Here is a 27,378-nt window from a genome sequence, read left to right as displayed (position 1 = left end):
TCAGAGTTTTGGGCTCAAGTGTGGAGTTTGGGATTATCTTTAAGGGATGTTTTGTGTCTCTTCTATGCACATGGAAGGAATTTTGTTCTGCTTAAAGTAGCACTTTGTTTTCTTTAAAAAAGGAAACATACAACCTGTCTGCATAAGTGTGCCCAGTGTGAGATGCATTGCAACCTGGGGCCCAGGCATAGTCACATGGGTAACATTGAGAACTGACAAACACACGCATAGAAATATGGCTCATACCTTCCACAACCCAGCTGCCAAGTGCAAGGTCACATACTCTGAAAGGTACCTGTTAGAAAGGATAGCGTCATCACTTGTCATTAAAAATAAAGAAAGAAAAAAAAAAGAAAATTCTTCCTTAAGCTTTCTGAAGTTACACATGCCTATGAGAAATGAAAATTATTTCAGAAATCATAATTAAAAATTGATCTGGCATGAACTCTGTAAATAAAAGCACTTTATTCAGTGTTAGTTCTGTCTTTACAATGTACTGACTTTAAAATGTGTTGTATAATTGAGTATTTGAGAAGCAGGTAGCAGAGGTTCTATGCCTTGAACAAAGTCCTTTGGGTTTATAAATAAACTATTACTGAATTTAACATTTGTAAAGAAGGTTCTAGAGCATGGAATGTTATGGGTGATATAATCTATAGGTACCCGTAAATGGGTTTTTCAGGCTAATTCGACCATTGATTTCTCAGTGAGAGGCCTGAAAAATACGATAGAAATGAGATATATGTTTTTGATGTTTTCCCTACTGCATTTTTAGCCATGGTACTTATTGTTCTCACTGTGTGATAAGGCTCAGATCAAATGAAATAGATGTTGACTCTATTTTGAAAAGTATAATTTACTGTACTAGTGGTGTGGTAAGATTTTAACTGGTGGTTCTCAACTCATTACCCATCAGTTTCACCTGGGAAAGATTTAAACAGAAAAACCCAAAACCTTGTCTGGGCACTGCCACTAGAGATTCTCATTCTTGTAGCCTTGGGTGAGGCCCGCAACCAGAAGCTTCCATGAGATTCTGATGTGCATTGAGCCTCGCCGACTGCCGACTCAAGCCCGTAGAATCAAATGTTTGTAGTCGTTGGTGGAAAAATCGATTCCCAATATCTAGATTCTAATGTTCTTTAGAGAATAAGTGTTAGGAAAAAGAAAATTTAAACTTTAGGTGTGAAAAGTGAATGAGAATGTATATTTCTTCTTTTTTGAAGTTGATAATTGAGCTTAAATTTCTCTCCTCCATCTCCCTCTACCCCCCAATTTTTAGTCACATTTTGTGCTCATTTAGGGATAAGTAAGTGAAAACCAAACTTCGGTCCTTTGGAAATGTTTTCTGATGCTGTTCCAGTGCCTGGAACTTGAAGCTAGACACCCTCGGGGACCCTTGTCCTGAGGAGCCCAGGGTCCTGCCTGTTTCCTTTCTACTGCCACCCCGGGCTTCTGATTGGATGTCCCCCGGCTCCATGCGTGCAGCCAGAAGGGTGCCTCACTGCCTCCTTCAGAGTCATTTTCTTCATCCAGAACGTTTATAACACCTTTGCAGTTTTCTAAGGGCTCTTACGACGATTAACCAGGCAGGGGTCTTGTTTTGTTTTAAGTGGGCCTTAGTGCACTACCTACTCCCTCTGAAATCCTGTGGAAAGATGAGGGGTTGCAGGGCTGGTAATTCCAGGTCCTATTTGAACAAAAACCTGACATTACTATTCAGCTGCTTTTCAAACTAGAGCCCAAGCTCTGGTCTGAGCTTTGGGTGTTTTGTCTGAGGAGGTGAGAGTTGGGCTGACTTGCCTGAGGGTGTGTGTCTTAGAAGGCAGGTAAGAAGGGATGTTAGAAGCAGGGTTACTGTTCTTTGTTCCTTGCTGCTTTGTTCTCAGATACTGACAGTTCCAGAGAGGTGGCTGCGGGGCTTTAGGAGTTGCCACACGTGGGGCAGCTGGGAGGAGCGGGGAGTTGCAGTAACCCCCATTGCAGGGGAGAACGGTGCGTCTCAGGTGCTTTTAAAATTTGAGTCTGTTAAGTCACTCCTCTGCTCAGAACACCTTAGAGACATCGCTTCTCATTCAGAAATAAAACCAGAGTTCTCACAGTGGCCCCTTGGCTCTAAAGATTGGCTTTCCCATTTCTTCCCTGACTTTCCCTCCCTCCCGCCGTCCCACGGCTGGGCTGCTCAGCTCCAGCCATGCTGCCTCCCTGTATAAGTCACCATCCTTCCTCTGGTCCTGCCTCTCCTGCCTCGGGCCTCTGCCTCCCAGCCCTCTGCACACAGACCTCCCCTTCTACCCCTACTGCCTGTTCTCTTTCCCGCCTTGACACGGGTTCTGTGCAGTGGGGTAGTAATAGTTCCTGCCTTTAGACGGGATTAGGTGAATGAGGACATGTAAAGCACTGAGCATCAGGCTAGTCACTGCCAGCCTTCAGGATCAGCTGGAGCCGGCTCTGCTCACCCTCCTCTGGAGGAGAAACACAGTGCCCTTAGTGTCTGGGGCTGCAGCCCGGTCCCAGAGGGCGTTCCACCTTCATGGCCTCATTTTTCTTCCTGGGCTGCCCTCTCCTTCTCTAGAAATTTGTTCTGGAGGAGTTTCTGAAATGTTGGCTGCCTGGGAGATCTGGGAGGGGAGGGCAGGCCCAGGACCTGTGCGTATGGGTTTTCTTGCATGTGATTTTAGTTGTGTTTAACTTTCAGAATGTTAGGTTGTTTTGTGTTTAGGGAGTAGATTGACTTCTAAAGAAGGGATTTTTCTGTGTGTGTTGTAAAGTTAGATTAAAAAAAAAACAAATGAAAGTCATGGCGTTTATTTGATAACTGGTTAGTTTCTTGGAACTTCATAAGAGTTTTTCAAACCACCCAGAACACTAACTATTTTAATATAGAAATACATATGGAAACTGAAACCACTTATATTCACTTCAGGGTGCAGCATAGGAAACTTCTGGGGAGTTGAAAACATCAAATCTGCTTCAGTGTTTAAGCTTTTTCTTTGTGGGGAGAAACATAAACTCGTTAAAGACTAGTTTGCAAAACAAAAAATCAGAACAAACTCTGTAATAGTACATTTGGAATCCTTTCAGTAAGAATACACAATGCTGGACAGATCAGAACTCGACATGGCCAGCGGGGTGATTGTCGTGCATTTAAGAACTGGTGTGTTTGCTTACATCAGGGGCTGGGCTTCATCACCCCCCTGTGCTCTCTCTGGGGTGGGCCTGGTGGGACTAGTCAGTGACGGGGCTCACTTTCTGGGGAAGCCCTGCCTGACACGTCCAGGCATTGTCACAACTCTCAGGATGGCTGCTTGGGCAACATTTTCAGTCGTGTTAACACACAGTGTGGTTCGCCCCTTTCAGGGCCTATGGTTTCTGTCAGTCAGATCTTCATATGCTAACACTGGCTTAGTTAGCGGGAGGTGGAGCGCACAGTGGAACAGGGCTCCCCAGAGCAGTGAGCTAGCAGGGCCTGTGCCACGGAGCCGGTCTTCCGTACAGCTGTGACGCTGCTGCGTGCCCCTCGCCGCTCTGCAGTTCTTAGTTCCCATTTTCTGTGTCACCTGCGTTGTCTTTGGAAAACATTGAAGTACCATAGCTAATTTTTATTGCTTTATTAGCCTGATGTTGGTGTGTTTAAAATTACATCCTGTATAGTGTAAGATAGTGCCTACTTTAATATTTTAAAATTTTAATTCAGTTATTTTAAGCCCTGGAATCCAAGGAAAAAAATTGTGGGCCCTGAGTATTTGTGGCAGTGTCTGGTGAGGAGGAAAGTAAGACTGTGCAAGTCTGAGTGAGACCCTCCTCATAGATACACCTAAATTCTGGTTCCTGGGCTGCAGCCAGGCACAGAGTAGGCATGCTAGTTTGTTGGATGAAAATAATAGCAGGGTTGTAAGTGGCTAAAAAAAGAGGATGATAAGATGCGGAGGGCACGTGCCCTGATGCCTTTTCCCTTTGGAATTGACTGGGCGACGCCAAGCCCGATCACTCCAGAGGGCTCCCTTGTCTCCCGTGCTCAGTAGTCAGGTCCTGGAGGAAGGAACTGTGTGTGTTTCTGTCCTATATGTGCCCCATCCTCATCTCCTGGTACACATGACCAGCTCTTAGTGTTTGTTTAAATGAATAAATATTATAGAGATTAACTAAAGAAATGAAAATTCACATTCTTCTAAGCCTCTTTACAAAGTTTGATTGCAGTCGCCCTCCATGGCTCTCCCTGATGTCTGCTCACATCAGAACTCCTTTTTCTTGCCTTCTCTGTGTGAATATTGAGTGAGTTGTAGACTCATCGTGAGTCTGATGAAAGCTGTGCTTCCCCTCTTCGGAGAGATGCGGAGGTGTAGTTTCTGTTCTATGGACCACCAGGAAGCCCTTTTTTAGATCTGATCTTGAAGGCTCATGGGGCTGAGTAGAAAGTGGGCCCACAACTTTTTGACAGAAAGATGAACGCGAGCAGTTTTGAAGTAAGTTTTGAGGCATAAAATACAGGTGTGGAATAGTGGCCTTGTTTTTTGTGCGTATCTAACTTGTTTTATGTATTAAATCTGTCATTTTCTTTATTATGTTTTATATTTCTTACCTATGACTTGGGAAGATTGTAATGGAAAACTGGACGTAAGATTATAGACAGAGCTACTTCCAAAAGGAACATCAAGTCATTGTGTGTACAGCGTTCTTTTTATTTTTTGAAGTCAAAATAGACTGAGTTGGTAGGTGTTTGGTGTGTTTGATATATTTTTTAAAAAAAACATTTTGTGTTAACAGAGTTTGTATGTGTTAGCTCTTCACTGACATTTGGAGGTCCTTGTTACAGTTTAAAAGAGATTTCCATGGATTGGGAGCTCCAGTAGATGGCAGGGGAGCCCCTCAGATAGGGTGATCCCCATGTTCCAGGGTGTGATTCTCAGTTTTGTTCTCAGGGGAAATTAGTTTCTAGAGGACTGAGACTGGTTTAACAAATTCTTAAGAGACTAACGTATACGGATACCAGTTGGTGATAGATGAGACATTAAATATCAGTTCATGTACCCTTATATTCTCACACCAGAGTAGCTGTATTTTCCTAACCTTACCTGTTTTTCAGGTTTTAAAAAAGGTGCTATACCTGAGGTCTTTTAGTTATAGTGTAATATAAGTTGATTGAGTTTAACCTTTTCCAGCAACGTTTGTGATCCATTGAAACTCTGGAGGTCACATGATTCTTGTTTGGATTCCTTCCTCAGCTCCAGAAAGGGCTCTTTCCAATCTGCAGTTTTAGTTCATCTATTCCTATTGCTTCCAAGGCTTTAAAAACATGTTTTCTCCAAGTTAACATTTTGTTTCAGGTTGTTACTGCAGGACCTTCATTCAGTCTGCTGCAACTTCTTGGAAGCAGAAGTTTCTCAGAGATTTTAGACTAGCCCCAATTTTTTTTTTTTCAATCATCAGTTTGTGGGTGGGGTACGTTGCTATCTGTCCTAAGGACAGTTGTATTATTAGTTTGTCAGTAAGCAACTTGATAAAAATTTCTTGGATTCACCATCTAGCTTCAGTTGTAAAATAAATTCATTATTCAGCAGAGGGAAGAACAGGTAGAGAACTTGTGTTCCCTGACTTTCTAACTTTTGACTCTTCGAGCTGCTCTCGGGAGTAAAGGGAGCAGCTTTTCATATGGGAAGGAGGCTTTCTAAAATTGTTCCTTTCTTACATTATGTAGGATAAATGAACTTCACAATCTTTAGCTACCATTGTCTCTTACCAGTTAAACCACTTATTGATCACTTTCTTTAGATTAATTCTCAGGTTGTTCCAAACCCAGTAAAGCACCAGGAAGCAAGCAAATAAAAGCTCCTGGGATGCTGAAATAGACTGCCCTAAGCCTGTGTACAAAGCTCATGTATTTTGTTTATAGTCAGGGTCTCACTCAGGTCCTTACTTAGTTAATTTTACATAGAATTCAAACAAATTCAATAAATTCCTTTTTCTAACCTTCAGCTGCTAGGTGGGTAACAAAGGGACTTTGTAGAAGTCAGCACATTGATAGCAACAAGAGATGAGAAAGAATTATGAAATCATAATAGAAAATTCCTAAAAACATGATATGCCCCTTTATTTGCTACCTGGAGCCCAGGCTTTTAGCAGGGCTTATGGGCACTTTTGGAGGTCAGGCAAGATGCATACTCACCATGGAAATAGCTCAAAAAGAGAAATCCTAGATGGAAGATAAGGTGGAGCTATCTTTTATAAGCCAGATGTTTGTTACTTTTTCTGTAAATGAATGAACAGAGTTTAATTGTGACAAAGGGCAGCAGTGTCATCTCTCCTGGAAATTCTCCTTTCATTGCCAGCCCTTAAGGTCTCATTATGAGTACATTTCAGCACCTAGCACAGTGCCTGGCAAATAGTGGTGCCATGTACTTGTTGAACACACATGGCAATGTTTGCTTTGTGGCCCTTGAGTTTAAGGACTGATGACCAAGGGCACCTCTGTATCTTAGCATGATTCTTTAGCTGGTGATTTTAAATAATGTAGAAAGAGGAGGAGTTTCTAATAATCTTAAATTCCTCCATTATCAGAAGACATCAGAGGAAGAATTTTTTTTAATAAATTGTACTGGAATAATTAAATACTTCTGGAAGAAGGAATGATAGATTATGTCATATGTCACGATAAATTCCAGGTGAATTCCAGGTAATTTCCCGTAGGTGAAGCTACTCCTAGGTATTTACCCAAGACAAATGAAAATTTAAGTTTGCATAAGCAGCTGTATACAAGTGTTTATTTTTTTGTTTTTTTCTTTTTAAAATTTTTTTCAATTTTCAGTTTAATTGGGTAGAATTGTTACAGTTTGATTGCATATATACAATGTATTGCATGTAAATACGTGTACAATATACTGCACATATTTTTAAAAATTTACATATATGTACTATTCGTTTGTTCTAAGAACAGTTTATAGGGCTTTAGCTTTTTAAACTTACATAGTTATCAAAGGAATAAAGCCAACCACAAAATAAGAATCAACAGAATGCAGTAATCCAATCAAATGTGCAGTACACAGTCAAATGTGCTTACACATATTCAAGAAATCAATCATCTAAGTTATATAATTTTTAATTTTTGATTTACAGTGTTGTAGTAGTTTCTGTTGTACAGTGTAGTGATTCAGTTATACGTAGATACATATGTATTTTTCATTACAGGTTACTAAAAGCCATTGAATATGGTTCCCTGTGCTATACAGTATAAACTTGTTTATTTTGTATATATAGTCAGTATCTGCAAATCTCAAACTCTGCATTTTTCTTTCCCTCCTCCCTTCTGTCCCACCCCGTAACCATAAGTTTGTTTTCTGTGTCTATGAGTCTCCTTCTGTAAATAAATTCGTTTGTGTCATTTTTTAAGATTCCACATGTAAGTGGTATCGTATGATGTTTGTCTTTCTCTGACTGACGCACTTCACTTAGTATGATAATCTCTAGGCCCGTCCACGTTGCTGCAAATGACATTGTTTCGTTCCTTTTTATGGCTGAGGAGTAGTCCATTGTGTGTGTGCGTGCGCGCAGGCTCCACATTTTCTTTATCCAGTCATCTGTTGGTGGACATTTAGGCTGCTTTCATGTCTTGGCTACTGTAAAATATACAAATGTTTTTAGTGACTTTACTCATAATTGCCCCAAACTGAAATAAGCTGTGGAAGACCTGTGCAAAGGACTGTCACTTAGCAGTAAATCGTGATGAACCATTGGCACTTGCAGCAACATGGACAGATCTCAGATGCATCAGTGAGGAAAGAGACTGTAGTAAGTCCATTTGTAGGCAAGACTTTTGGGACATAAAACAGACCCGTGATTGCCAGGGGCTGGGCTGGGAGCAAGAGTTGACTACAAAGAGGCACAAGGGAACTTCCTTGGGTGATGCTCTGCATCTCTGTGTCTTGAGTGTGATAGTAATTTCATGACTGCATTTGTTAGAACTTGCAGAAACGCACACTAATGGTGAATTCTAATGTATGTAAATTATACCTTGGAGAAATTGGGGAAGAATAATCAGGATGGTGCAAATGAAAACAAATCTGTTATATCTTTATCTAATAGGCTAATATGAAAGATTGGGATGAATGAGTGTGAGTCAGGTGGAGGGAGCTTCCCACAGATTGCTAATAGAATCTCACTGTCATTAAACGTGTATTACTTTCATAATCTGAAAAAAGTAAATAACTTTTAAAAGCAGGAAACGTGTGGTTATGTTTGAGAGAACTTTCTAGCTAAAATTTTATTATGAAGGAATCTGAACGTTATTAATCCTATATGGAATCAACCAGGTTGTATGTTTATTATAATCCCTAGAAAGATACAACATACTGATTTTTTTTTTAATGTAGGAAAATAAGTTGTATACGTTTTTATACCACATGTCTCGTTTAGGCATTATGCTTGGAGAACTAACCAAAACAAACATTTCAAGAACTAATATTTTGAATTTTGAATCTTTTTATAGCAAAAATGCTCTTTTAAAGTTTCTTTTCATCTTCAGAGGAGAATGTTAAATAGTCTTGACAAGTTTAACATCTTACGGAGTCGAAGGTAATTCTGTGTTCAGCTGAAGTATCACCTCATTTGACTTTGTACCTCTATGCCCAGAAAGCTGTGTTTGTTGCATTTTGAAAGAACCCTCCGGAGTCAGCATATGCGGGTGATTTTTATTAACTGGCGTTTTAATGGCTCGTATATTTTTCTTACGTTAGCACACCTCATTCTTAATGCAAAAGGCTCAGTGTTTTTAAAATCAATTTAAGAAAACATCACAATACTCCACTAGCTATTAAATAAAGCATCAGATTAGCACAGACTTCAGATTTATTCTTTAGCCTGCATAGTTGCTATTGTTTGATTAGACAATTGAATTGGACAACTTTAGGTTTCGTACTGAATCTCTAAACATTGTACTTTCTAGATCAGAGCCAAACTTGTGAAATTGCTTTGCCTTTGCCTTAATCTTGTGGGAAATTCGAAATGTGAAATCACTTTTTATAAAATGAAGTCTAAGTCCCTGAGTGTCCGAGGTGAGGCAGTGGTCTTGTACACCTGCTCTTTGAAGAGTATCCACGTTGAAATTTGTAGTAGAAGAATGTTCTCTTACAAATACTGCCATTCCTGATGGCTCTTGTTTCCCCATTTAAAAAATATTTCTAGTATATGAACATTTTAGACTTTGTGACTAGTACTAATAAAATTAGACAAAAGCTAGAGATTTTCCCCATAAGCTTGTAAAAGGAAATATTTAGGTTTCACAAGATATTTTTTTAAAGATCTAATTTTGGACAGATACGAATTTGTAACTGATTCTTGCTTCACCGAGGTATTTGGAAATACTTTGAGGGATTGTTCTGGCAAAAAGGAAATTTTTAGGAAGCCACAAGCCTCCAGACTGGCTTTGGCAATGTACCCAAGGTGGGTGACTCTGACTTCAGTGTCACCTTACCCTTGAGAACCCTCAGGTTTGTCCTGAAGCAGGGAAATAGAACTAGAGGGTGAACTGGCCAGCGGCACTTGCCTGCCTTCCCAGGCACCACAAGACCCGGATCCTCTCCCCAGACCCTGCAGTGCCCACATACCTCCGGGAACATGGAGGTTTATCCAGAGTCTGTGGACCTGTAACACTGCTCATTTTTCTTTTATCACATTCTGTAAGACCCTTAGGGGTGTTTGTGAAACATCAGCGAGTTTAATATTTGAGTTTTCCTAATCCGTGAAGGAAGTTATTTGTGCTAAAAATTAAAACTAAAGCAGTTCCTACTGTAGCTATTCCTACTGTGGAGACCTCGGTCTGGGACACCACTAAGGGAGCCTTGTAGAACTGAATGTCTGCAGACTGCAGGTTGAGGATCACTGTCTTAGTGAAGAGAGAAAGTGCCTTTTTAAAAAAAATTACCTTTTACATAGTTATAGAGAGGTTTCTGCTTATTCAGTTGAAGTATGTACACATCAGAATATTGTTAAGCCCAGCTAATTTCTAATTACTTTTTTAATAAGAAATGAATGTTCTTGTAAGATAATTCGAGTAATACAGAAATATATGTAATAAAAAATGTAAAGTCCCTTTTGCTTTCTACTCCTATATCTAGTGGTGACCATTTGGTCCTTGTAGGCTCTGCACTGGTGTGTGTAGTACTGTTTGCCCAGACATCCTCTCAGAAAGTACCAGATAAGTAGTGGTGTCCACATTTTATTGAAGAGTGACATGGAAGCCAGGTCACGTGGCCAGGGGTACATAGCTAATTAAACGGCCACAGCGGGATTTGAACCTAGGTCCTTGTGACGCTTTAGCCCAGGTATGCCCTGTTCGTTAATCCATACTGAGAGAAGTCACACAACTGTTACGTTTCAGCCTGATTTATCTTTCTGTTTTCATTTCTAAAGTTCAACTCTTAAGTGGTATCAAAATCAGACTTGTAGAGTGACACACGAAAGAATGCTGATTTGGAAGAGTGCTGCTTGTCTGGTTTGGATTTGTGTGAACACTTGTAGTCCCACAGTGTGTGACTGATAACCTTTTGACTTCCTGAACTTTTTCCTGTTTTCTCTTTACTTGAGAAAACAAGTTTGCATAAGACCTTAAACAGCTGACTAGAACACACTGCAGCTTGTCCTCACTGCCCCCATCCCCGTGCACTCTGTCCTGAGCACTCAGTCTCCTTCTGAAGGACATGAATAACAACTCACTGCCCCTGTGCCCTAAACCTCCGCTTCTGATGCCTTCTGGGGGCTCTGCCCAAACAGTATTTGCAGAAGCACTGCTTTCTCTTTAGTTTCAGGCTCATTCTGTCAGCAGACTTCTTCGAGAAGGCGCCACCTGGGTGCAGGGGACATGTTCTGCACCCAAGGACCTCTGAGCAGTGGAGGAAGACAGGAGAGCATCTGTAATTACACCTCACTGTGGTGGTGCTGAAATCACCAGGTGGCCCAGGTGGCCAGGTTGGAGGGCAGTGTGGGGAGACCTCAGGGAAGGTCAGGTTCATTGGTGGGAACCTTTGCCTTTCTAAGCACATGTTGGAATTGGCCAGATCCTCCCTGACATGGAAGTGAAAGGATGCAGAGTGTAGAGTCTGGGATGTCTCCCAGGATTTGATTGGGTGGGTGGACATGCCATTGACCAGGCCAGAACACAGATGAAGACAAATAGGTTTGGGTAAAAAATGATAAGCTTAGTTTGAGCAGCAGTGATTTTTGAAGTCCCCAAGGGGTATTTAGATGGGTTCAGGTCTGGAAAAGAAGGTTTTTGAAGTAGGTATGAGATGATGGCGTTCATTCTTGTTTTTTTGTTTTTTTTTTTTTTTTTTTTGAGAGACAAGATGATTCCTTGCTAACAAATCTTTAAGACAAGATTCCTTATTAAATAATAAAACTTTAGTTCTAACTAGAGTATTGCTAATACCAAGAATAATAGAGCTGTCCTAAAACATGAACTCATCCAGATTCTTTGTTCCTCTTCTGTTAGTTCAAATGATCTGATAGTTTCCTACTTTCAGAATGATCTCTAGTCATGTCCCTTAGAACCAACCACTGATCTGTTCAGAGCAAGAAAAAATCTTTAATAACCAGAGCTGTAGATGATTTTGAAGGCAGATGATTAGTTCTTACTATGTAGATAGGGATTCACATCAGTAAACCATAGAGATTAGGTCTCTGAATATCATACAAAAAACAAAGATCCTAGGTTTATAATAAATGGATCTTCTGGGACCTACACACTTCTGCAACAGTACTTGCTCTTCTAAGAAAGCATTCCCTGTAACATGAGTATTGGGTCATATGTCAGTTGCTAGTGACTGTAGTTGGAACTGAAAAGTGATTGCATAAATCCTGCCAGTTTGTAAGAGGTGTTATAAAAGGTGCTGGTCCGTCCTTCATCTGTAGCAGTTTTAGAACATTCTATTCCTGTTGTTTCTTTCATGACTCATGGCTACACTGATAAAAGAAAGCCAGAGGGAAAAAACAGAGGCTTCTACCTAAAACCTTTCTTCTGGTTTTCCCATTTTTATTACTTTCTAAGCCCTGTTCACTCTTCTGCTGTCTAGATAATTCGCTTTAGAAATGTTTCAGAACACCTCTCAATAGTCGTGACATTCTTCCTCCACACCCTTTGGCAGTTACTTTCCTCAAATTAATCATTAGCATGTTCCTTTATTCTGTTGTTTTCATTTTGACTTTTTGATAGCCTGCCTAAATGAACTTTGTAAACACCTCCCGCCCTAGAAATAGCATAATTCAGTTGTTTTATGATGAACTGACCTACTGAATGTTAGCAGATGAGGCTTTAGTGCTCATTTTTGTCATCTTATTTCCAGCTAGCTTGAGAGCCAGTAAGGAGACTAGTAATTCCCACCTTTTGTACTAACAGAGACTTCATTATCTTTCCACCTCTTCCCACAGTTCTGTGAGTTGGAAGATTTTTTTTTTAAGCAAAGGAACTGTATTTATGAAGTGATACTCTCTTTTTTTATTATTAATAAATAATAATAATTTCTATTATTAACCAAGTGGCTATAGCTAGGTCTGAAATAAAAACATCTGCTTCAGACTGTATCAACATTAAGTTTGATTTTTCATGTGGTTGATGTTTGTTAACCCCATGGACCTTTAATATGGACAATTCCAGTAACTTTTTTTTTTTTTAAATGAAAACAGTCTAAGTTCCCCTTTCCACACTCTTTGCCTAACTTTTCCCACTCATCCCCACCCCCAGTTATAGACTTGGATCCCTTGTGGTACTAAGATCTCAAGCTGAGACTGTGATCTACTCCTTGGGAGTTTGTAGTTTTATTAGCAAGTAATTTTTTTTCAGTGGGAAAGGTAAAATACCCACTGAAATGAATTTTTATTAAGACAAGTAGTACCTCCCTCCCCCGTCTAAGGGGGGATGTAATGGAATGGCATCAAGGATTACCTTAGTCCTGTAATGCCGGATGTCTAGTTCTGGGGACCTATGTCCCTGAGTGAGTTATACCTCTTTTTTTTAACCTGAGTTACTAAAAAGCCTTCCCTCTTCCTTTCCCATCTCTGTTAGTTTTTCTTCTCTGAGTTGGCTCTGTGCTTTTTGAGCTTACCTGCTTTCTGTTTCTGTTACCTATAGTCTGTTTCTCACAGAGAATTAGGAGCCCTGAGAGGGCAAGGATGTCTCTCATTTATTTCTGTGTTCACTGTGCCTAGGACAGAGCCTGACCCAGGTGAACAAGAACGAGGCAGCAGCCTCCTTGGGGGTGCTTTCTGTGTGCTGGGCTCTGTCCTGAATACTTACCAGGGATTCAAGTTTAATCCTTTTAATGCCCACAACAGCTTTAAGAGGAACTTACCTCACTGTTACTATTCCTGTTTTAAAGATGGGGAACAGATTTTTCAATAACTTGGTTTAAGTCATACCACTTTGGTTTGTTTAGTGACTGTTTTTATCTCTTTCCTTTGGCCCTTAAGATGAAAAAGTAAAACGATTCAAAGTCAAAAAGTAGAATAAGAAGAGAAATAAAAAGTCTGGAAAATAAGTAAATGGAATAAACGGTCCCTTGAATAATGTCTTGGCGACAGGGTCATGTGCTCTGTCTAGAACTTCACCCCGTCAAGTCACACTGCTCACCAATTCATCTGCCTCAAATCATGCCATTTACCTTTGCAAACTACTTGTCATTGAATTGTGTTTCTGAGTTTCTCAGAGTAAGCATTTCCATATTCAGAAGTAATTTGAGCTCTAACTGGAAACAGTATATATTTTTATATATTTATGTTGTTCTCCTTTTTGACTCTTAATCCTGTATCACTTCCTAACAAGCAGAGTGTGTTAGTTTGCTTGGGCAAATGATTCTAAAGAGAACATTTCCAAATAATTGGACTTCCTTGTTGCTGCTGAGGTTAACATTTAACAGAAAAAGGAAATTTCTTTAACCAAATACGAATTTGGGGGAATTGATATTTATGTTTATTATCTTTTTAAATCATCAGTTTTGTATAATTGTATTGTCAGATATCAACTCCAGTTTAGCATGGAGAAAAAGGAAAAAAAAAAAAAAACCAGACTAGTTTATCCACAGTTAAAGTATGTGATGGTAGAAGGAATAATGTACCCAAACTCATTTTATAAAAATTATTGTTTTTTTAGGATTTATATCAAAAGATATGAATTTATTATATCTCAGATCCACATATATTAATGGTTAGGTTTGTTTACAGTGGTAGTATTAGATATTGCCAGTATTTTAACAACAGAAGGAAGTTTTTATTTTAACTATCCTGATTTTTATGTTTGTGCATTTTTATTGTAAGCAATTTAAAATCCCCTCCTTTGGGAAAGAGATGGCCAGGTATATGTTTTAAATAAAAGCTTGAATTTCCCTTCTTGAGTAATCAGAGAAAACGTGGGTTTACTTTTCAGTTAATTTCTAAATTATGACTGTTTTATAAAATAGATGCATGCATTACAGGGAGGATAATTGTAATTGCCACTGTTCATGATGGTGGCTTGAGAGTTGGAGCAGGTGACCAGAATTGATAGATTCACTTTGTACAAGGATGGTGTAAGTTAAACATCAACTATATAAATTTCCTTTAAAAATCTTAATAAGGTGTTCCTAGAATTGGGGTTATAAATTTTTGTTACTGAGTACTTGAAGAACAGGTACAGCTAGCCACCATTACTCAGATTGTTTGACTTTGATGGGGATGGCCCTCTGGGTTCCAAGATCAAGGTAAAGAAATGTGGGTCAGTGAGTGGAGTGGAGTCCTGAGCCAGCTTGCTGTCCTGGGCAGGGAGTCAGATAATTCATGGAACCAATAAGCAATGCCAGGCGACCTCCTAGGGACACTGCAGAACCAGGGGTTTGAACTGAGTGATCCTCAGGATCCTTTCATTCTCATGTATATAAATGTTTTAGTTTTAGTAGATTCTTCTGTCTTTCTCACTAATTTCTATTGGAACATACTTAATAAAATTTATTGTATGTATAAAAAAATCAGCATATAACTTTAGAGTTTCTTCCTTTATTGTCCTCTTTGTTTAGTTTGAACCAACGAAAAGGTATTTTATTAATAAGTTTTAATTCTCATGGAACATACATTATTTTGGGCATTTAAGCTTAAAGGAAAACAGCAGTTGAGTGTTAACAGATGTAGTGACAAAGGCCATGTGGCCTGTCCTTTACTCTCTTCTAAGGCTTTCATGGCCTTAGGAAGCTTCTTGAATTGATGTCTTGTTATATGACTGTTCATATAATCATGTCTGTACATCAGTTTCTGTAATGAATGAATTTCTTGTGATGTCCTTCCTAAGTGGAGGCATCCTTTTTTCATCCGAAAAAACATCATTTTTCCATCTGAGTGATGGCTTTGTTTTATATATAAGTGGCAAGAAGTAGGGGTTATTTTTTATTATAGGAATTAGTATAGTGCTAGAGTTGAGAGGGTCCTCAGATGTCAACTAGTCTAGCCTTAAAATCAGTATAGAAGTGCCTTACACAGGATGCTAGACAGATGGTTGCTCAGACTTTGCTGAAATACTCACAGTGATAGGAGACCTAATACCTTTCCCAGTGTTTTCGTTGTTTTATTAAGTAGCTTCTGCTGTTTTTTTAAGTCAAAGTGTGAGTCCTGGTTACCTACACCTTCAATCCTAGTTTTTTCCTCTGAAATAATACATAACTAGTCTTTTTCTTCATTGACAGACCAGCTCAGGAATATTTCTTTCCTCTCTGAGCTTTAATTTTCTAACTTTAATATGATGCGGTTATCAGACCATGACTGAGGTGAACAGCCTGGACAACTGTGACCTTAGGCAAAACCCTTTTCATATCTCAGAGTATTAATATCTTTGTTTTATCTCTGGTGTATAATGTAATGGGGAAATGGCAGTGTGTGTCCATCAGTTTGGGTACCTTGATAGGTACTTACCAGTTGATGTTCTTGCCATTAACAAATGAATTAATTCATTTCTTTATTGAACATTTATTGGCCATTTGCTGTGTGCCTGTCACTTTCTTGGGCCTTAAGTGAATATAGAGACAGTGAACAAGACAGATACTTTCCCTGCCTTATTGGGCTCTAAGTTTTTGTCCCTAGATCTTTTTACTTTGAAGTATAAGTGTTTTTGACGGTTTAGAATAAAATAATCTTTGTTAGTCTACTTTTACTCCTCTTGGTGTTTTTGGTTTTCTAATTAGTCCAGTATTTAACAGTATTTCTTTGATTTGTAGATATATGGAGTCTGGGAGTGATCCTTTTCATGTTGGTGTGTGGGCAGCCACCCTTTCAAGAGGCCAATGACAGTGAAACGTTGACAATGATCATGGATTGCAAATACACAGTGCCATCCCATGTGTCTAAAGAGTGTAAAGAGTAAGTAAAAAACAAAACAAAGCTATGTGGGTGTTTTTATCCATTTTAATTTTTGATCCCAGTATTTCTGCTCTTGTTAAGTGTGTTTTGGGGAGTTAACCCTAGAATATTTGAAATTTAATACTGGAGTACAGAGTCTACTTTTCAAATATGCCAGTTTTCAAGAAACCCATTATATGGCTCTTCAGCCTCCAGGAGTGGTGGTTACTTTCACTTGAAATGAAGACATGACCGTAAGAATTACTTTTCTCATTTTGCGTCACCAAAAAGCAGGACCACCTGGAATTATTTGAAGTTCCAGAGAAGAGTGAGAGGATTTTCTTTCCTGAAATAGACCATCAACAGGCCATTTTAGGATTGACATAGCGTGTCTTATAATTTTGTTCATGCACCCTCCCCCCAGTTGACGGAAAAGCTCTGTGTTGGTTCACGTGACTGTGGGAAGAAGTAATGCAAGTTGGATTATTTGGAATTTTGAGTGCTGTACAGTACTGTGATGTGTGTAGAGAGAAATACATAATGAAATAAAAGAACTATTGGGAAGTTCAGTATTTCATTGATATTGTGGATAATATTTTAAAATAAGCTCAGCTGAGATTGTAGCTACCACTTAAAGGATTTTGCTGGAGTAACAGAGCTTTGAGTTCTCTCCTATCAGCTGGTAAGAAGGAAATCTGATAGCTTGAGTCTTTTCTCCAAGTAGATCCCATCTTAGGCCATGGTTAAGAATTTAGGTATTCAGACTATCTGGATTCAAATACTGGCTTCTCAGTTTACTAATGACGTGAAAATGGTGGAACCTACCTCATAGGGTTATTGTGAACATTAAATTAATTTATGTGTATGAAGTGTGTAGCTCAGCCTTTAGCACATAAATGGCACCCACATTGAGTGTTGTTGACGATTGTCATTGTCATCTTCCTTATGCCCTTAACTGCTGCTGCTCTCTAGCCCAGGAAGCAGTGCTGCCGTCTGTGGATGTACGCTGTATGCGTGTTAGATGTTTATAATTAAGGCGCATCTCCATAGCACATTCTGAAAAAACTAAAACAGCATAACTTATTTTTATGCTGGTGTATGTCATGCAAAGGAATGGATAAAACGTGTGTGTAATAAAATGAACACCTATGTACTCATTATCAGCTTAAGAAACAGAACAGTTCTGATATCTTAGAAGCTTCTTCTTAGTGGCTCACTCCTAGTGGGATTATCTTTCATAATCATAGGACCATTCAGTTTTCTGCTTTTTCCTGTATCAGTTTTTCTAAGTTTTGTTTTTTTAAGGAGCTTGTCCATTTTATCTAAATTTTTTAATTTATTGGCCTCAAGTATTTATAGTATCTTCTAATTACATTTTTAAAGCCTATAGTGTAGTTGTTGCCCTTTTTTCATTCCAGTATTGATTTTTAAAACATTTTTATTGAAGTACCATCAGTTACAGTGTGTCAATTTCTGATGTACAGCAGTTTCCCAGTCATGCATACATATACATATATTCGTTTTCATATTTTTTTATTAAAGGTTATTACAAGATACTGATCATAGTTCCCTGTGCTATACAGCAAACATTTAAAAATATCTATTTTTATATATGGTGGCTAACATTTGTAAATCACATACTCCCAAATTTATCCCTTCCCACCCCCTGTCCCTGGTAACCGTGATTGTTTACTATGTCTACGAGTCTTTCAGTTTTGTAGATGAGTTCATAGTGTCCTTTTTTTTTCTTTTTGATTCCACATATGAGTGATATCATATGGTATTTTTCTTTTTCTTTCTGGCTTACTTCACTTAGAATGATGATCTCTAGGTCCATCATGTTGCTGCAAATGGCATTGTTTTACTCTTTTATGGCTGAGCAGTATTCCATTGTATAAATATACCACAACTTCTTTATCCTGTCATCTGTTGACGGACATTTAGGCTGCTTCCGTGTCTTGGCTATTGTGTATAGTGCTGCTGTGAACATTGGGGTGCATGTATCTTTTCAAGTTAGAGTTCCCTCTGGATATCCAGTACTGAGTTTTTGCTTTCTCTTACTTTTTACCTTTTCTATTTTTGCCTAGCTCAATCTTGCCTGAAGTTTAATTATAATGTTTTTCAAAGAATTATCTTTTATCTTTATTAACTTACTGTTGTGTTTTTTGTTTTGTTATTGATAGTCTTTTATCTTATCTGTGTTGTTTCCTTCTACGTACTTAATGGGATAACTCTTCTGTTCTTTTTCTTTCTTACATTGGATGTTCAGATCATAAATTTTCCTTTTCCAGTGTAACACTTAGGGCTATAAATGGCCATTTCAGCTGCATCCCACTAGTTTTGATTTATAATCCTTTTTTAAAATTATTATTTAGTCCTGACTATTTTCTAGGTTCCATGGGTTTATTTAACCCATTAGTTTTAGAAGGGTATTTTAAATTTCCAAAATACAGTTTTACTAATTAGCTTTTTTGTTGTTCATTTCTAACTTAATTGTTTTGTGATCCAAGAATACAATTTATATGGCACTAGTTTTTTTTTTTCAAATTGATAAGACTTGCTTATGTCTTAGCATGGAGTTAATTTTCTTAAATAATCCTTTTGTTCTGGAAAAGAATGTATGTTTTCCAGTTGTTGGGGTCAGAGTTCTGTATAAATCCTAAAGCTCAAGCTTGTTAATTATGCTGTTCCAAATTACTTCCATCCCTCTGAGTTTGACTGCTTGATCTATCACTTACTGAGAGAGATTCTTCCACTGTGGTGGTAAATTTATTTTTTTTATTCTTGAAAGTCCTAAGATTTTGCTTTGGGTATTTTGAAGGGAGTGTTATGAGGTCCGAACAAGCTGAAAACTTGTAGCTTCCTGGTAAATTGAACCTTTGTATCACTGTTTATCTCTAATAATGCTATGTGCCTTAAAGTCAGTCTGTGTTACACAGTTTTAGGTAACCACACCAGTCTTCTTTTGGTTAGCATTCATGTGCTATATATGTTTTCTATTCTTTTACTTTAAATCTTTTATCGTCTTATTTTTAGGTGCATCTTTTTTAACAACTGGAAGCTGGATTTTTATTTGATCTCATCTGACCATCTGAGCATTTTTGTCTTTTTTTTTTTTTTAATTGAAGTATAGTTAGTTTACAGTGTTGTGTTAATTTCTGGTGTACAGCATAGTGATTCAGTTTCTCATATATATATTCCTTTTCATACTGTTTTTCATTATAGGCTGTTATGAGGTATTGAATATAGTTCTCTGTGCTACACAGTAGGACCTTGTTGTTTATCTGTTTATATATAGTAGTGTGTATCTGCAAATCCTGACCTGAACTCCTAATTTATCCTTCCACTCCCCCTATTTTTGTCTTTTAATTGTAGCGTTTATTCCATTATATTTATTGTGTTCATGGATATCATGGATAGGTGTAGATGTATTCAAAGTCTTTACATTCTGATTTTGCCATCATGTCTTTTAGTTCTTGTAGTGGTACCTTATTTCCTTGGTATATTTTTTTGACTGTGAGGTCAGATTCCTTGCAATATTATGTGGGGGGTTCTTTTACATTACATTCCTTCCAGAAAGAGTGCATTTTTCTACTAGTTGTCCAGAAGTACTTCAAGCCTGAAACCACTTAAAATTAACTTCTTCACCATGTGTAGCACACAGATAATCATTAATTTGGACCACAAACTTGTGTGAGGACCAGCTTGTAATTCTTAGAAGAAATTCCCCCAGCCCACCTTTACTGCCAGGGTTGGGGCAGGCAAGTTTTCTTCTTGACGTCTTAGCAGTAGATGTGTTTCTCATTTCTCATTCACCCTCACACTGAAGCTGGGGCCCAGTTCTTTGCAAGAGTTCTGGCTGTATTCCCCACCTACAGTAAGCCCTACACGTTATATTCTGTTTCACACACTCAGTATAGAAACAGAAACAAGCAGAAGCAATTAGGCCAAAGGCCAGCTTTGTCATTTGCCTCCTGAGAGTCTTGCTTTTACTCTGTATTTTTATGTGCTGAGTACTTAGTCCAGCCATCCTTCCTCCCTTCCTTTCCTTACCTTCCTTTCCTTTATTCCTTCCTTCCTTCCTTCCTGCCAGCACAGTGCCTTTAAAAAAAAAAAAAGAAATGTCTAAAAATGTATGCCATTTTGGTTGCTTTCATCAGGAGGGGCATTCATTCTTCCAGAGGTTGGCTCATGCACCCTATTCTGTGCGTCACTGCTGATGGTTCTGTCTGGCTCTGGTGCGCCACAGACAGTTCAAGGATGGATGGCAGTGCCCAGAGTTGACTGTAGAAGACAGGAAACTGCGTTTGTGTCAGGCTTGTCGGTATATCAGTGGTTGTGATTTTTTATTTTATGTATCTGATGGCACTAAATTTTCTTTATTCCCATCTGCACCCCACCACTGCTAGCGAACCTGAGGAAATTGATGGTGTAAGTGCAGGAAGCAGTTTTGGTAACCCACCGTTACTAATCCCTGACAGCAGTTCCCTTTCACAATGGGCTTGCCTTCCTTTCCAGCCTCATCACACGGATGCTACAGAGAGATCCCAAGAGAAGGGCCTCTTTAGAAGAGATTGAAAACCATCCTTGGCTTCAGGGAGTGGACCCTTCGCCAGCCACGAAGTACAACATCCCCCTCGTGTCATACAAGAACCTCTCGGAAGAGGAGCACAACAGCATCATTCAGCGCATGGTGCTTGGGGACATAGCGGATCGGGACGCCATCGTCGAGTATGTGAGCGCTCGTCAGTGGGCGGCCGTGGGCTCAGGGTGCTTGGAGTGGGCTCTCTTCTTAGTGTGGCAGGGCCTGTGGAGAGCATGTAATGGGCAGAGTTCCCAGTTGTCACAGGTTATGTCGTTTATCTCTAGAGTTCCTGGCCCAGTGCCTGGCTCATAGGTTTAGTTGGTCTTTGTTTTTATTTCTGTGCTGGTGAACAGGTACACCATTGCTGGTGGTGTCAGTCGTGTGGCCGTTCTCCCTTCTTCCAGAGGTGGACTGGACTGGACTGTTATGTATCCCAGTACATGACTTGTCCATTTCTGTGTCCTCGTCATTCCTGGGGCTCCCTCTGGTCCCCACAGGGAAGCAGGGACACTCAGTGGGACATCACAGGCCCTTGAGATCAGGGGTTGCCATATGGGTCAGTCACACGTTTTTGTAGGTACAGTTTTGGTGCCCACAGCAGTGCTGTTGGTTTACGTACTGTCCGTGGCAGCATTGTGCTGCAGTATCAGAGTCCCTGTGAGAGAGGCCACGTGACCTGTGAAACTCAAAATATATTTACTGTGTGGCCCTTTAGAGCCCTTGCTGCGGCAGCCTGGAACCCATGAGGTGCATAAGTTGGTTAGGTCCTTTAAAACCAAAGCCAGTTTTTAATAACCTAAGAAGCTTGGAATCAAGGATAATATAAAGATGAAGTTGCTTTAACAATGATATAGTTCACTTCTGTAAGAGGTCCTGTCTATAAAAGTATGAAGCATTTCCACAAATGAAAAGTCTAAAGTTACTTAACCTGTTGAATGAAACAGTTGGGTGTGATGAAAAGATATATTCTGGGGGGGCAAAAAAGGGGTTCCCCTCGGGAGGGCCACTGGCCTGGCTGAGCGATCTGACCCAGGTTCCTGACCTGGGGGGAGAGGAGGCTGCTGGCTGGACAGCTCTGTAGTATGTCAGAGTGTCCACGTGGCACCAGAGGGTCTGGTCCCTAAAAGGGCGGTATCTGTGTGAAGGACATGTATCTTTGGAGTACACTGGGAAGAAGGGTTTGCAAAAATTAACCCAGGTTCATAATTTCGGTTTAAATACACATTTCTACAGGTTTCTGAGTACATTATGGGTTTTTACAGGTTGACCCACAGCTACTGAAATGACCTAAATGGACAGAAGAGAGCAGGACACTTGCTCTTTCTGTCAAGGAGACTTGCTTTAGGGATGTGCAGAAAATGGTTTTTCATTTTTGAGTGGCTCAAAGGTTATTTGCATCCCCTTGAATTGGCTTTATATTCTTAACTTAAATACATGCAGTGATATCATATAGAACTATTTTGTTCCTGTAAATTCAATTATAAACCCAAAAGGAGGGGTAATTTCCATGGCTCAGATAATTCCCTGAGCCCGAGTCCTCCCAGCTGGTCTCGGCCGGTCTTGCCTGCTGCCCGCATTATAAGCAGCAACTCGACCCACCGTGATTCCTTAGTTCAGAGACATACTTGTTGGTCCCCTTAACTCAGGCCCACAGCTTCATCCAGTGCTGAGCTGAGGAAACCACTCTGACAAGTCATTCTGGACCTGAATTTCACCTTGGGCTCTTACTCTAGAATCTCTCATCTCAGCCTATTAGATGTGGCCCCACTGTCCATTTTGTGAGATGTGACCCCTGTATCGTTTCCTACCAAAGTGTTCATTGTGTATGTTCGCTAACTACAGAAAGTTCCTGAAAAGTATAAGTCGTATTTCTGGGTCTTGTAGATCTTCTGTAACACTCCCCCCATCCCACAACAGGCCAGCTGTTGGAGAGCGGGCAGGCCATGTGCCCCAGCACCTGCCAGCACAGCGCTGGCCAGACTGAGTCCTCAGAAAGCATCACTTCTGAATGAATGCATAGACTTTATTCAGAGAAGAGGCTGATGGCATGCTCTCAGTACACTAATAATTCACTGATGTGGGTTCAGTCTCCAGTACCTCCATTTTAAATAAATAGATACATAAATAAATAAATTGAATCCCCTTCCCCAATGCCAGTAAATTACAGAGTGTAAAAAAAAAACTTTCTAGTTTTTCTGATGTTAGTGTTTCAGTGCACGTTCATACAACTCATTTCATGGTTCTCTTGGAAGCAGGTGAGCCAGTTTAATGAAAATAAACACTTGACACATTAAAATTTTGAATAACATGTACATTCTTGGCATCTGGTTATCTTTTCTTATGTAGCTAAAACTAACATCCAGCTTAAGCTGCCATCAGCATTTTGGGTTTTTCTTACTAATTGAACATTTTTATGCAGATGTTTCTTAGAATTTTAAGAATGATCTAAATAATTACTACTAGGGTTTTTTTCCCCATTATGTTAAAGATTCAAGGTCATTGGATTTCATTTGTTCTTAAAAAAAAAATTAGTTCTGCTTGTGAGAAAGCAAAACTGCGCATGTGGGTTACATTCTCTCTCCCTTGTTTCCTCAGAGCCCTGGAAACCAACAGGTATAACCACATCACAGCCACCTACTTCCTGCTTGCTGAAAGGATCCTGAGGGAAAAGCAAGAGAAAGAAATACAAACCAGGTCTGCAAGCCCTAGCAATATCAAGGCCCAGTTTAGGTGAGAAAAAAATCTTCACTGATTTTAGTAAGTTAACATTTTGAAATAGTGAATTTATTTTTTAATGTTTCTTAACGCTGGGGGTGATGAGAATATGCACGGTGGTGACAGCCTCAGCGGGGAGGCCACGTGTGGGCCCTCCATGTGTGTGTGGGGTCTTGGTTCCTTGTCACCAGGGACGCCTTCCTCTCCTGGGCTTGAGGGTGGGTTGGGGGAGAGGGGCTGTGGCTACTGGCCTGGCTGGGAAGATACATTTGGAGAAGGAGCCTCAAGCTAGAGTGTCTGTCAGCTATTTCAATAAACTCATCCAGAACTGACATGTATAAATGTGTTAATTTCCATTTTTCACTCCAGGAACAAGGCTGAGTTTTCCCTCAGTTATTTGAAGCAATTAAAAAAAAACATACGGGGCATTTCTGTGGCATGATGTTACCTCAGGATTTCAGGAATTTGACAGTCAGATCAGCTAGTTGATTTATTAGCTGCTTGACCTTGGGAGGTCACTTAACCTCTCTCTGACTCAGCTTCCTGATCTGTGAAATGGGTGTTATAATACCGTTTACCTCTTGGGGTTGTGGTGAGGGATAAACGAATTAATGTATGTGAGGTACTTTGAACTGGGCTCCATGTGTCTGCTGTCATTGCTGTGAACGTTTCCTACCATTTTGTCATTGGTAAAGCAGTGAATGTGCCCTCTGTGTTTTCCTTTGCTTCCCTTCCTTTCCCGACTCTCCTCCTTCCTCCCCCTTCCTTGATCTCTTCTCTTCCTCTCCCCCACCCTCCTCCTCTTCTTTTTCTTCTGCCATATTAGTGTTCCATTTAAAATCAAAGCTTGGGAAGGGTTACTGTTTTTCAGTCAACAATATGAAATTTATATAGAATTTTTCTTTATTCAGATAAAGTAATCCATAGAACTGTAGTGATTCAAAAACAGAAGGATGCTCCTGATTCTGAATAATCCTTTACTTGTACATCTGACTGTATGTGAACATATGTGTGTGAATATGTAGTAATAATTTCTATTTAAAAGAGGAAGAATACCATTGGATTTTAGATTACTTGTAGTCAGCTTGCCATGCGTAGGTTGCTTGGGTTGGAGCAACAAAGAAGAGACAAGGAAACATTCCTGGGTGACCAAAGACTAAATATTTAGAAGTCTAGTTTAACTGGAAAATGGATTTAGTAACTTCATCTATATCCTGGATGTATTCTTGCATAACGAAAACTAGGCACTCTGTCTGGCATCAGCTTGGAAGAGGACTGGGCCCCAGAGAGCGAGGGGACTCTTGCGCACGGGCCAGACTGGGAGAGTGACAGTGAGCGGTTGGGGTCCACCTAGTCCTGCCCCAAGCCCTCTAGCGCAGAAGAGCAGCCCCAGAGCAGAGTCACTGCGTGCTGGGCCACCGCACCTGGAGCCGCCCCAGTCTTTTGGAGAAGGGAATATTTGGAATTGAACTGTTGATTGTTTAGTGAGACAAATCAGAACTCAGTCTAAAGTTGATCAAATATGTAACTGAGTTAAATTGGTTTTCCTTTATTGTAGAAATTACAAAGCCAACAGTAGCTATAAAAAATACCAGAGCCTCCATGCAGTTTCCTTGTACCCGCCTGGTGATTATGGAGTGGAGATGCTGTTGGGGCCTGTCCTCCTGCTGGGGCCAGGGCCCCCTGGCAGGTGGTGGATGTCTGCTTACTTGTCTTCTCTTTACTGTCCAAAGCCTGGACCTGACTTCGATACATTGCTGGGTATACCTTGGGGTCATTGTGACCTGGGATATAGAAACCTGGGCTGAGTCAGGAGACTAGAGTTTAGCCAGCATGATTAGTTGTTTGGGGGAAGGGGTGGGCAGGCCAAGAGAACAGATACTTTCTTTGCATCCTGCCTGTGTGGGATGGAAATGTGTGTGCTGTGTCCGTTAGAAGAGCCTTATGAAGTCCTCCAGGAGCTGACCTCTACACAGGAGCGGCTGGTACCCGCTTCCTTCCAGAGAGAAACGAGGAAGCAAGGAAAACCACTGAGGCCTGACTGCAGAGGCTCCATCCATCCGACAGGCAGTCATTCGGGGGCTTCAAGATTGCAGCATAAAGCCACTGCCCTGGGGTTCAGTAACCACAGAACCCTGCCTAGATGTCACTGTCATCAACCCTGGGTGGCCTTGGGCAGGTTGCTTCCTCTCTCTCTGTTTTGATTTCTTCACCTGTCAAGGGAGGATAGAGTTGTGGTGAGATAAAATGGATTAATCCCTGTCAGGCTCTCACCGCAGCTCTGGTTCTAGTAAACTCTCAGTCAGGGTGAACTGTGCTCTCGTCAGCAGCCTTTGTTCTCTTCCGTTAACATAAGCCGTCATTTTCTCACAGTTTTGTGGCTGTAAAGATTGCTTATTTAGTTTAGCACAGTGTTGGGCTCAGATATGTTCTCAATAAATGTGAACTATTTAACAGTTTGATTTACCCGTGTAAGTAAGAGTCATTGGTTCAGAAGCGGTGATGGAGTGACTGGTCTGGCTGCAGTGCTTTCCCATCTTGCCTCTGGGGGTGGTTTTGGTTGTCTGTTTAGTTGGGGGTTGGGGGAGAGAAGCTCCTCCAGCATGTCTGTGCCCTTGTCCACAGTGGACTGGCTGCCACTCTGGTAGGTCAGACACACTGTCCACACTTGCCTCCTACCATAGGGACCCCCAGCGTTGGCCAGGGTGAGGTTTTGAGTGGCTGTTCTTTGAGGAACAGCATGAAAAGAACATTGTGTGCCATTTTCCAGGGCCCCGAGACTCACCCGAAGCTGGCACGGTTGTGTTGTGAGGAAAGAGGACTTGCCCAGAGATGCTGCTTGATCTCAAAAACACTGAACCCTCAGCTTCTATAAACTACCAAGCAGTGACCAGCAGACAGACCCCTCCATCCTTGAGAGAGAGGAGGAGGCTCCAAGTTGGGAGAAAAATGTCTGTTGAAAATTCCTGTGGGTTTTTTCAGGCTATAGATTAATTGGGTTTTATTTCTAGGATAACACAGTTGGTGTGAAGAGGATGTGTCAGTGTAGCCGTGGCTGTTTTCAACGTCTCTGGTGTCTGCTGCTCCCCTGGGCAGAGAGTGTAGTTGAGAATTCAAGATGTTTATTCAAAACAGGCCGGAGACCTCACTTTCAAGGCTTTTCCTTCGGCTACCAAGCAGCGTTCTTGTTACTTGGGTGACTCTGGATTGGGGGATAAAGTCAAAGTTTAAATAATCATGGATTTTGCTATCTAGTACTCCTATATGAATATATAAAAATATACGTATTTTTATTTAGCTTAAAGGGTGCATCTTTTTAATTGGTGAAGAAGAGATTTATGTATGTCACTATTCACTGGCTTTTCTCTCCAGTATTCTCACATTTAAATCCATTAAACTATTTCCACTTATTTTTGTGAACACCAACTTTAACACCATCCTGTAAAATCTGGAGGACTGGAAATTTCAGGTGAATTTATTAGCCATGTATACCTTCAAAGGTTATGATCTAAGACCCAGAGGAGTCTAGATCATTCTGTGGTGGTGGTCAGGTTTTGCTTTGGTAATAACTCTCTTGTACTTTTTAGAAAGATTGTGTGGTGGTCAGGTTTTGCTTTGGTAATAACTCTCTTGTACTTTTTAGAAAGATTTTTCTTGTGGTATAAAACGTTTACATAGAAAAAATGGAGTTAAGTGTTTGCCCCCTTTTCTGACAGCTGTGATGTTTTCATTTGGTAAGT

General features: G+C 40.2%; 1 protein-coding gene across 7 annotated transcripts in view; it reads left to right on the top strand.

Moving 5' to 3' along the window:
* The window catches only part of SNRK (SNF related kinase), a 55,833-nt gene that overhangs the window by 24,711 nt on the left and 3,744 nt on the right, over positions 1-27,378 (top strand). For all 7 annotated transcript variants that reach the window (XM_064496657.1, XM_064496656.1, XM_064496653.1 and 4 more), the window contains 3 exons: positions 16,218-16,359; positions 20,857-21,069; positions 23,519-23,653. In XM_064496657.1, the coding sequence (XP_064352727.1) occupies positions 16,218-16,359; positions 20,857-21,069; positions 23,519-23,653 (490 nt within the window). The remainder of the gene's footprint in view (positions 1-16,217; positions 16,360-20,856; positions 21,070-23,518; positions 23,654-27,378) is intronic.

Source organism: Camelus dromedarius, chromosome 17 (assembly GCF_036321535.1).
Source record: "Camelus dromedarius isolate mCamDro1 chromosome 17, mCamDro1.pat, whole genome shotgun sequence".
NCBI lineage: Eukaryota > Metazoa > Chordata > Mammalia > Artiodactyla > Camelidae > Camelus > Camelus dromedarius.
Note: the sequence above shows the minus strand (reverse complement) of the source record. Positions and strands in the feature narration are given on the sequence as shown.